Below are 12472 nucleotides of genomic sequence, written 5' to 3' on the forward strand. Positions count from 1 at the left end.
GAGCAGAGAGCCATCTCTCTTGGTCCCTTCAATCAGAGTCCTTCTACGTCCTGCCTTTCCCCACAACAAAATCCCAAGTCAGAGCAAAACCATCTCACAAAACTAATGAAGATTTATTTTTTTTTTCAAATACTGAATGTTGCTCAAAGAACAATGGTAAATTGCCAGAGTAGTACCATTTAGTGTAATGATACCCCCTATAATACTGTCCTACTTGGAATTCATTGGAGCTACTAATAAAAATAAGAAAAAATATTTGTTTTCAGCTTTCAAACAGGGATCTTTTATAAAAGCCTTTATAAAATAGCTCATTCCTCAGCTAATGCTACCACAAAGTCACTGATTTTGAATATAATAATGTAATTAATATTCAGTAGGGTTTAGAGCAGCAAACTATCCAAACCTACAAAACAAAGACTGTACCCCACCAATGCTTCCACTTCAATATCAAGCTGTACAATTAATCACCATTTGTTATATAATGAGCTTTAAAAATCTCACTCTTAACTGACAATCTACTTAGATATTAGTCCACATCCCAGCTCTGCCACTCATTTTGGTGCAGTGTGCAGTCAAGTTATTTATCCTATTACTGTATTTGTTTTCTGTGTCTGGAAGTGAATTATACTTCTGAATCGCCCCACCGGAATATTAGGAGACTGAGTGAAGTCAATTTGCAAAGCTCTGTGCAGTCCCCGGCTTACCACGAGAAGGTGGAATGCCCTACACTCACGCTAAATATTCCTACAATTGTGCAAAAACGAGGGACTGATTTTTCACATACCATCTCTTTCCCTCTGGGACAAATGGCACACAGAACGCAAGTGGAGAATGAAGCAGTTACTTTAGTGGTGCAGAAGAGCAAAACTAAAACTCCCAGTAAAATCAGTGTCTCTGTAAACTTGAGAACAGCACAACCCCTTCTCAGAAGTCTGTGACAAGCTGTTGTACTGAGAGCTGGTTCTGGTGCTGGCAACTGCAGAATATTAATGAAGCGCTGGTCTGAACAGGTTGATCGTGACTGACTGAAGTCTGCAGTGCTTGGTATCAAGATACATTATTTGTCTGTAGCCTTTGCTCTTGGTTTGACCTTGCTGCTTGCTTGCTTGTCTCTCTCTCTCTCTCTCTCTCCCCCTCTCCATTCCTTTCTCCATTTCCTTCTTTCTTTTCTCCTTCCCTCCCTTTCTCTCCATATTTCTCTTTTCAATTCACTTGTTCTCATTTGCCCAGCTAAATGCTGGTGTGCTGAGATATCTATATAATAATAGTTTTGCATATCATATGTTTTAAAAGTGCCCTCTTGCTCTCTTTCTACTATTTCTTAGTAGACACATACAGCTCTTTAAGTTATGTATGTTCTTGTTCACTGCTTACATAACAGGGATTTATGCAGAGGAACTAGAAGAAGCTTAGGATAAAATCCTTGTGCACAGCCTAGTTCAAGGTATAAAAAGACTGAGCAGCCTCTCTTTACCTGACAGAGAGAAGGCTGATGGCTTTGCCAGGGACATGCTTCACGCACTGTTCCCCTGCTGCTTCTCCATGCAGATGGCATCACTGTCCTTCCCTCACCCGCCTCTTGCCTGTAAAAGGAAGGGGATGAGCAGGACTGACTGGTGAGCCCTTAACACTCAATGGAATTTGTGTGACTGCCTGTCAGTTCTGTTGGTGACCTTTATTTACTCGAATGCAGCTTTTTTTTTTTCTTTTTTTCCCCTTGGCACTGTGTTCTTCACATGTGCTTCATCACACTTGCCTGTTTTTACATTTTCTACTGTGTATATCTTATATTCTTCATAGCCCATAATAAGCTCTGAGAATTCTGGAAAGACATTTCACTTGTCACTGCCTCTGTCCTCCCTCTTCTTTTTCTTCTTTTGTCAGAATTCGTACCTACTCATCTAAAATGCTGTTTCATTTTGGTTATTAATGGATTTTACAGTCATCTGTATACTTCCTAAACTATCAAAATCTTACCAGTTAAGCTTAAGAGAAGAGCTGAGGATATTATTGTGCTAGACTGCTTTAGAAAAAGTTCAGTTTCATGGATATTAAATTTTTACAGGAGAAAGCTGCTTTAGTTCCTGAGAAGGTATGGGATGTTTGAGAAGTTGGACTTAATATTTCTGATAAAATAGTTACTTTGCTCTTCTTGGTGCAACTATGTATGTATTTATTTATTTATTTTCTTTTTACCTTTTAAAGTGAGATAAAATTGGCTATCGTGATCATAAGGGAATATCAGGGAAGCTATTATTAACTGCACTCTGTGGAATATACAGGAGGTGTAAGATACAACGATCCAGCGTCCTCTTTGTGGCAGGGCAATGTCTGGCATAGGGTCGCAGAAAGCCATGTACTGTAGCAGTGCTACCAGCTGGCAGTGCAGTGGGCTTTGCAGCATAGGCTGAGGCACAGGAACAGCCAATGCCCCTTCGCTCTTTTCCCTGACATCCTCTTAGTTTACTCTGAAACTTTCAAAGAAAGGAGAACATTGAACTGTCAGAGCCTGTCCTGCTACCCTGTAAAGGCAGATACAATGAGATCTTTACAAAGAGCTGATACCATAGAATCACATTATTATCTAGGTTGGAAAATATCTTCAAGTCTAAGCTTCAGCCTCACCTACAAAATCCACCACTAAACCAGGTCCCTTAATGCCATGTACATTATATCCAGGGTTTGGGACCCCATCACCTCCATGGGCAGATCTTTCCAGTGTTTGACTACCCTCCCCATGAAGAAATTCTTCCCAATACCCCATCTCAACCTCTCTTGACACAACTTAAGTCTGTTTCCTTGCAAACTATTACTTGACACCTGAGAAAAGAGACAGAAACCCTCCTCACTGCAACCTTCTAGACAGCAGCGAGGTCTCCTTTCATCTTTCTTTTGTCCAGAATAACCAGCTCCCATTTCCTCAGTTGCTTCTCATCAGTCATTGTTTTCTAATCTCCTCACCAGCCTCATCACTCTCTTCTGCACATGCTCAAGAAACTCATTATCCTTCTTGTAGTAATGGGCCCCAAACTGAATACCATATTCGAGTTGCAGTCTCACGAATGCCGCATACAAGGGGACAATCACTTAAAATAGCAGAATCATAGAATTATTTGAATTGGAAGGGACCTTTAAGGGTCATCTAGCCCAACTCCCCTGCAATGAACAGGGACACCTCCAGTTAGATCAGGTTGCTCAGAGCCCCATCCAGCCAGACCCAGAATGTCTCCAGGTGTGGGGCAACCACCACCTCTCTGGGCAACCTGTTCCAGTGTTTCACTATCCTTGTCATAAAAAAAAATAAAAAAATTCTTATATCTTATCTAAATCTTCCATCTTGTAGTTTGAAACCATTTCCCCTTGTCCTATCACAACAGACCCTGCTAAAGAGTCTGTTCCCTTCTTTCTTATAATCCCCCTTTAGATACTGAAAGGTTGCTCCCAGGTCTCCCTGGGGCCTTCTCCAGGCTGAGCAGCCCCAGCTCTCTCAGCCTGTCCCTGTAGGAGAAGCGTTCCATCCCTTGGATCATTTTTGTGTCCCTCTTCTGTACAGACTCCTTGTCTCTGTACAAGTCTATGTCTCTCCTGTACTGAGGACTCCACATCTGGATGCAGTACTCCAGGTGAGGTCTCACCAGCGCTGAGTAGAGGGGCAGGATCACCTCCCTTGCCCTGCTGGCCATGCTTCTTTTGATGCAGCCCAGGATACGGTTGGCTTTCTGGGCTGTGAGGGCCCCTTGCTGGTTCATATCCTGCTTGCCACCCACCAGTACCCCCATGTTGTTTCTGATGGTCCTGTGCTCCATCCTTTCATCCCCCAGCTTGTAGTGATAGCTGCAACCCACATTTTAGTGCTGGCCGCACTATTACTGATGCAGGCCAGGATGCTGTTGGCGTTCATCACCTTGGCTCACTGCTGGCTTGTGTTCAGCTGGCTGTTGACCACTTCTCCCAGGTCCTTTTCTGCCAAGCAGTTTTCCAGCCACTCTTCCCCAAGCCTACAGTGCTGGATTGGATTGCTGTAACACTTCAACACCACTGGAGATCTTCTGACCAATGTAGTGGCAGTGATTTTGCCAAACACTTGTGCTTTATTTTTAGGAAAAAGCATGCTGCCTCAATAAATTGGTAATCACTTGCCATTTTTATGGGGAGCAATTCCTTGATGTTGTGCCATATTACTAGAATTTATAATAGAGATAGAAGTGTTGTCATATGAATATGAAATATGAAAACAAATATGCTCAAACTTTGAAGTGTAAGAAAATAATAGTTAACCTTTTTTTTTTTTTTTTAAAGAAATAACCAAAAGTTTTCTCTGATGAGCAGTTCAAGAGCTTTCTGGGACAGAAAACTGCTGTTCCAGGCCATTCAGCTGGGTCACGGAAATAGGGCTTTTCTTTTCATGCTAATTTATGTGTGTGTTTTTTTTGCCTGTGGAGGCAATCAATTACTATGTGTGTTCTAATGTACAGTGGTCTTTTTGAGATACTCTGCCTTCCAGTGTGTCCTCAGTCAGCAAACAGGTGTTTAACTATTTTGCCAAAATTAAATTTCAGCAACTATAATTGTCTCTACTTTTCCAACTTCTAGTGGCAGACCCAGGTTTTCCTCTCTGATTCGTGACTAATATTAAGCTGAGACCAGGGTAACCAGAAACAAACTACATGCCAGCAGTTCTTTCTGGACATGCATATTAACAACAACAACAACAAAAAGTGGTCTGTGTACGTAGCAATAGATATCTATTGCTGTCAGCAGCAAATCTGTATGACATGATGCAGAAAACAAATTAGCTTGGATATTGCAGCCTTGCATAGAAGCCAGGTGTTTTAGTGGTTGATTTAGCTCCTCTGGAGTTTGGCCAGTGTGAAGGTGATGTCTACAATCAGCTGCAGTGAAGTGGAGAATCAGAAATACAGAGGTTTCTATTACAGAGGTGACTTTATGATAGATAATTTGAAAAGGAACATTTTGCTAGTTTGCTGCATGTATTGTAGGCAATACTATGTGGCATTTACACTTACAGTACTCTAGGCACTATACTGGAAATTAATATAAACTGACAGAGTTCATTTTTTAGTTTTTGTTGAAGTAATTACATCACTCCCAATGCTAATGCAGTTTGCTGTGAGAAATTGGGGTATGGTGTAAGTGGCACAGAAGTCTCATGGAGACACACTGGTAATCATAAGCATTATAAAAACCTACATATTGCTATGATCCACAGCTTTCAGTACTGGTATGTCAGGAGACAATTCAAGAGTAATAAGTCACGTAAATTCCCAAGGAAGAAACATAGAAGAAGGTGGAATTTTCAGGACAGTCTGTGTAGGTTGGATTACACAGATGAAAACACAGTGGACTCCAGCTTTGTTTAGAAATGATGGGGATTTAGATTGGAAAAATCTCAGAACTACAGAATTAATTCTTTCTACTACATGTTCTTTAGGAAGGTAATGTAGAATGTGATCATGTTAAGTTTTTAAATATCAAGATGATAATAAAAATATAAAATTAATTTCAGGCTTTAGGAGTTTTAAGTGAATTACCTATGATTTGTTAAGCTCCCTGAATTTTTTGGTTGCACCTCTCAGAATCTCGAAAAAGAAATCATTATGGTGCTCTCTACTATGGTAAACTTTAAATTAGAAAATAGCTGTGGAAAGTTTGTGAGGTTATTAGTGAATGACTTCCTGATATCTTTAAATGGGTGAATACTGAGCAAAAAAAGTACCATCAAGTTTGACTTTGTCCCTTCAAGTGATATCAACAGTTACTAATAAGCAGAATAAAATGTTAAGAACAGACTAAGATATAGCATTGTAATATTTTGTGTTTATTTTATGGCTACACAAGGAATTTTAAGTCTCTTTTTAAAATGTGCTTTTAAAATGTTATCATGAGTTAAGCAAGAAATATTAACAATGGTTAATGACTGGAAACTGAGAGCACATGATAAAGTACTCTGCTATGTACTTGTTCCTGACTGTCATTGCTGACAATTTTGCTAAAGTACCTGCAAATGTTGCTAACAAAACAGCATCTAAGAATAATTTACTGTAACTTTTTTCCATTTCTTTCTATAGAACATTTTTCAATTTTTTTTCTGTGTCAAACCTATTCTAAGTCCATACTGTAGACCAAAGAGCTAAGTGAATTTACCGACACAAACACATACTTTTCAGTAAGTGACTGATTACAAACACAATTTCAGTGACTGACATCAGTGATTCTTAATAGTTGCACATACTGAATATTTCAAATATTCTTCTTCTTCTTCTTTTTTTTTTTTTAAGAACAGAGTTTTGCTTCTCAAAACAGGTTCGTATATTCTGTGTTTGCATGTAAACAGGGAGTTAGTCTTTGCTTTGAGGATTCTGCAGATGATGGTAGAATACTGCAAGATGTTAAAAAAGGAAAACTGTCTGAAACTTTGTTACTTCTCTTCTTTTTCAGCCTAATTGGAGAAGAGACAGAGAACAGAAATGCCACCAGCGATAGGAGCACCACAGTACCCACCTCCAGATGGAGGCTGGGGGTGGGTTGTGGTCTTTGGGGCTTTTATTTCCATTGGATTCTCCTATGCGTTCCCCAAAGCCATCACAGTATTCTTCAAGGAAATACAGGAAATCTTCCACACATCATATAGTGAGATAGCTTGGATATCATCAATAATGTTGGCTGTTATGTACGCAGGAGGTAAGATGTTTGTGAAATTTGCGAATATCATAGCTCACCTGCCCCCATGGTCTTAAAGCACTTGAAGTTAATTACTAACTGATTTTATAAGTTACTTAAAGAATTTACCTAATGCCTTTTCTTTAAATGTTATGAGATAACTTGGAGCATCTCAGACTGTTTGTAATAATGGAACTATTAAATCTTAAACGCATACATTATATATGTACATATGTATAAAAGTGTACATAAAGAAACTGAAAGCATTGTGCCTATAGCACTGTATCTTTATTCACTGAACAGCAGCACTTCTATATTTTTCAGATCTGGTTTCTGTAATAAAGTATGATATTATCAGATCCCAGCAAACAACCTTGTGAAGGATGCATGAAGTCCCATTTTTACCATGGTAATTTTTTATCACTGATTTCAGCCTACCTAAGCCTTGACACTTAAGTGACCATAGCTGTTTTAGCAGTCAGGGAAGAGAGGTGGGTGCCTATAGGAGAGAATTCAGGCTAGCTGAGTTTTTGCACTCTCTTTTTTTCTCCTTTGACTATAAAGAAGACCCTACAATCAGCATAGCATTAGCTTAAGCACCTCAGTTAAATATTTTTCAGTTAACGTGATGGAAAATGTGAGGGTTTTTTTTTTTTCAAATGGCAGCAGAGACAGAGACCCAATAAGGATGATTTGACAAGTGGTGTCGATATAAATAAAAGCTTGCTGTTCAGATATTTTGATCTTATGTTTATTCATAGGGAGAATTTTGAAGGAGTTTATAGGAGCAGCAACAATTCACCAGGTAAAGAAGTAACTTGAATCAATGGCTTCAAGAGTGGAGTAAAGGAGCATATATGTACTTGCCATGTGTTATGACTTATGACCAGGTCACTCTTAAATCATAACCAGCTGTTACAGATACTGCAAGCCTGGAAATGTGTTTCATTCTGATAATGTGCCATTTCATGTGCCCAGGCGTGCTTGACTACCACTGTGCACTCTGTCTGCAAGCAGACCAAAGGTGGTCAGTGTGCAGGGTGCTGTGGGGATGGAGAGAGTATCTCATTCAGATTCCCTCTGAAAGTACTTTCTTCAGAAGGATGTGTATTTACAAATGCACCTGCACTTGTGCTGCAGAGTGTACAGGTGGAACTGCAGAAGCCTCTGTGTGGACCCATCTGGAAGAAGGGAAGTGCACAGATGATGAAGAACTGGAGTTTGCTTCCATTTTCCTTGTGCTGTGACTTCTGAACTGAAGTCTTTTTCACTGCATTTTCTAATGCTACCTAAATTTTCTAAGGGCAGATTTACTTTATTGCGCATTTCTTTTTTTTTAATCTCTGAATAACATCTAATTTATGCCATTTCTATCATCTCATAGTTCACCCAATTTTTATCAATAGTGCAAACACAAACTGAAGGGCATTTAGGTGTGGTCGTGTTTATACATAGGCTGCTCTGAAAACAATGCCTCCTATTTTATTACATTGGCCCACAACATCAAAGGTGGATGCTGGTGGTATGGCAGCAGAGGGGCAGTCTGATACAATGGCGTCTGACATGAAAATGTGTATGAAGAAAAGGTGTGGCACTGAATTCCTCCACACAGAAAAAATGGCACCCATTGACGTGCATTGACTCTTGCTGAGTAGATATGGAGACCAAACTGTGGATGTGAGCACAGTGAGGCAGTGATGGTGTGTTTCAGCAGTGGTGACAGCGACAGCAGGTCACTTCCACTGGTGCAGAATTTACGAGTGTGGCATGCAGGCTCTTGTTCATTGCTGGCCAAAATGCATAGCTAATGGTGGTGACTGTGTTGACAAATAGTATTTTGTAGATGAAAATTTGCTCTATCAAACAGTGTTATTGTGTTCTTTGCTGTAAATTCATGGAATTAAATAGGAGGCATTACTTACCGTAGACTCATGGTTTTTAAATGACGATTCTGCCTGGTATAAACACTCTTTGAAGCCATAGCTTCTCTAGAACCACTTCCTAAAAAATAGAGCATTTAGACAATCACTGGCAGAATATGAAATAGCAATCAGGAAAAACATTTCTGAAGGAAATCGCTCCATTGTTTTTGTTGTCTGAAGGTGGTTTGATTCCTTAGCATTTGAAGTGCTGTAATGTGAAAGACATATGAAGACCAAAAGTACAGTGTGTAGTGTTTACCATGAAGTGTGATATGTCTGCGTGAACACTCTCTTCATCATACTATTAATTAAGGTAACTTGAAAACATCTAAGATCTGTCATTCTCATTAGAGCTTAGCATTCAACCTATTAATCATCACAGTGGGGTCAGTGAATAAGTTAAGAGTCTGTGCTGCCACTCTTTGCTTTAGAGGCTGCAGCCTCTTGCTGTAATTAGCTGGCTTCTGTGTTTCAATAACAAGGTATTAACTTACCTTTCAATGCTTTAGGAAAAAAAAAAAAGAATACTAATAAACTAATAAATGGCATCCAGTAAGGAGCTAAAAGAATGTTAATTATGTTTATCACTTACTTCATACTTAGAATAAATGGCATTAAATTATAGCAGACCATCTGGCAATCCATATGGTCTCTTGCAGTCCTGGTTAATTCCTGCAAATAGGTCAAGCACAGCATTCACTCTGTTAGGAAAGCACTAAGCAGAGGTGACAAATCTGATAAATCAAGTCAATATGAAACTCTTTTCCCCTCTCAATGTAAGATAATATGCAATTCCATGCAGTTCTTGTTTGTTTGTTTGTTTGTTTGTTTGTTCTTTTCTCAAGCTCTCTCTTTTCCTCCCAACTCTCATCTCCTGGATGTTTGTTAAGCTTACTAAAAAGCCTTCCCAAAATGCAAGATCCTGTAATACGACCAAGGTTACATGTAATAGACAGCCTCTGTGGTTCACCCTGTGTTTGAAAGAAGCATCCTCTGGTGAAGAGCGATACTTCAGTCTCCATGGCAACTCCTTTTTCTGCCTCTCTTGAGCAGAGAGTGTCAATTGTATTAAATTAGGGGTGATGGTTTTGTGATGGACTCCAACACACAAGGGACTGTGACTGGGATGACCACACTTTTACTACTGGAGGACAGAATCTGGGGTAAGATGGAATTAGTTGAGCTATCCTGACAGGGCATACTGTTAGTATACGCATATGAAAACATATGTATAATATCTATGCATGTAGGTCTTCTTTAATATATCAATTATGTGTGCATACTTAAAGAGCCATATGTATGCTCTGATGCACACAAATATTAAGGAATTGGAGACCAAAAAGACAAAAAATGTTTTACTTGAAGTTCTCATCATTCATTCTTCTTTTTTACAAAATTTCCCTTTTTCCATTTTGCACAGCATTAACCAGACAAAGGTGATTAGAAATTTTATCAGAGCTCAATCTTTTTCTAGAAAAAAAAATATATTTTTGTTGCTTTAATGTAAGCTTGATGGGAACCTTAGTGGCTGCCATAAAAGCCATGTGACAGATATGTTGATTTCAGACACAACTGACCTTGGGTTTTAGACTTCCTTATGGAAAAAGCAGTTTACTTAATTGTCTTTAACTCTTTTTTTCTGTCATTTAGCCAAGGGCAAATTTCACTTTGGTTGTTGTTGTTGATTTTATTTTCAAAAATAGCTTTTTAGATGTGACACTAGGTTATAGAGATTAGCTTGAGAACTGTTAATTCCTCCAAGCTGTGAAATGTGGGATTGTCTTGCTGATCTGAAGTTCAGAAAAGAAAGGTCCATTTAACTTCCAGAAGACTTTTTCAAAAAAGCATTTTGGGACCGTTCTTGAAGAAAAATGCTTTCAGAGTTTAAGTAGTCTCCTTTACCATTTTTGAAAACATGCTTACAGTTAAAAAATGCAACGTATAGTTGATTCACAGAGTCACAGAATCACAGAATTGTAGGAGTTGGAAGTGACCTCTAGATATCATTGAGTACAACCCCCCTGCTAAAGCCAGTTCTCTACAATAGGTTGCACAGGTGGGTGTCCAGGCAGGTCTTGGATATCTCCAAGGAAGGAGACCATAACCTCTCTCAGCAACCTCTCTTCTCTCTTTTTTTCCGTGTTTCTTTAATTATTCAAGTTTGAGCTTGAGTAGTAGCAGACTCTTAAAAGATTTTTCAGGTGACAACACAAAAGTAAACTGCAGACAAGTTCTCACTGTGACCTTGTTGAATATTAATTTGGAAAATAATGTATCATATGGTATGTTCAAAATATTTGTGATTTTATCTCAGTGGGTGTTTCAGTGATATTGCTGTGAAGATGAAATGACGTGAACAGTGGAGATGACAGTTGCGAAATGCATGCAACACAAACAACAGATGGTTATGGATTTTTACTTTTGGATAGAACATAGTCTCCTACACTTTTCTTCCTCCCTGGTAACATTTTCTTATTTTAGATTTACAAAGACTGGCACAAGGTATTCCATGGCCATGGATAAGGAGATTGAGAAGCTTTCTTAAATTGACCTATGTCCTTTGTTGTTGGGGACAAACATTTTTCTCCATCAGAATATGAAAAACGTTGAATTTTAATAACCTCATTTAGAGTGTCCTTGAAAGCAGAACTTATCAACTTTCCAAATGGCTCAGGGGCATGAGGGAATACTTTACTTTACATTTAGCCTAAAATGTATGTAAAGTGTCTACGTCAAGTTAATTTGGGACTCACAGGTAAAGAAGGCGTAATGAGGTGACAAAGGAACAAAACATTTTGAATGTTACTAACAAATAGAGATAAGTTCTAAAAAGAGATATCAAGAGTAACAAAATATTATAAATATACACTAATTCTGTTTTTAAAAGGAGACCTGCTAAGGCATCCTGATAAAGCCTTTGATGAAGTAGTACAGCCAATTATTTCATTTTTTGGAAGTCTTTGAGTTTTAGTAAAACTATGTCTTTTAGGGAAGTGTTCTGTGGTAGTAACCAGTGTTTTTAACACAGAGATGTTGTCTGTTTCTACCATAAAACATCCCTAAAATTGAACTTGGGAAGGATGATGATGTTTTAGATGTTTTCATTCCTTTTTTTTCTTTTCAGAACAGATTTGTCGTTCTAGCCAGTCTCAGTCTTGCCATTCTGAGACAGTCTCAGAGTTAAGTACATTGAGAGCAATAATTTTTTGGTCTTCCGAATAAGAAGTCAGAAACAGAAAGACATCTACATGAAAAGACTTGCCGTTGTACTTCTCCTGAGCATTTTCAGTGTCCAAGGCATAGGTTATTAGTAATGATTATCATAGGAATATTTGCATTAACTTTGATTAACCTAACTCAAGCATCTAATGAAAATAATTTTCATTTATATACAAGCAGACAACATTGATCTTCATTTCTATAGGTAAATTAATCAATCATGACGGCTTTTTTTATCCCTAAAGAAGATTCTTTTTTATCTCCCACTTTATTTAAAATAATGGGTCAAGGACAAAAAATAATAAATAATATGCATCATAAAGTACGTTTTCTAAGGGACTAAAACTTGGGTTTGTTTAATCTAAAACTTAGGCCTTTGATATGTTCATTGAGCTTGCAAAACTTGGATGAAGGAATGCTTTTTTTCTGTACGCTAATAATATTGGATTAGTTCCCATATAGTTTTTCATATCACTGGATCATACAATGGTTGCATTTGTGATGTGTGTCGCGTAATTCAAAGGTAATGAAACAATGGTGTAGCACAACTGGGAACCATGAGGTATTTAAGCAGATCCCAGAGAAGTATTATGGGGAAGGAAAAGTCTATCTACTCATGCTGTGTATACCATTGTAATCACACCAGCACT

At 38.4% G+C, this 12472-nt stretch overlaps 1 protein-coding gene across 2 annotated transcripts in view; it reads left to right on the forward strand.

The window, feature by feature from the left end:
* The window catches only part of SLC16A7 (solute carrier family 16 member 7), an 82283-nt gene that overhangs the window by 45587 nt on the left and 24224 nt on the right, over positions 1 to 12472 (forward strand). For both annotated transcript variants that reach the window (XM_021385039.1, XM_021385038.1), the window contains exon 2: positions 6460 to 6702. In XM_021385039.1, the coding sequence (XP_021240714.1) occupies positions 6489 to 6702 (214 nt within the window). In that variant the 5' untranslated portion in view covers positions 6460 to 6488. The remainder of the gene's footprint in view (positions 1 to 6459; positions 6703 to 12472) is intronic.

The sequence above is a fragment of the Numida meleagris genome, chromosome 1 (assembly GCF_002078875.1).
Source record: "Numida meleagris isolate 19003 breed g44 Domestic line chromosome 1, NumMel1.0, whole genome shotgun sequence".
NCBI classification, from domain to species: domain Eukaryota; kingdom Metazoa; phylum Chordata; class Aves; order Galliformes; family Numididae; genus Numida; species Numida meleagris.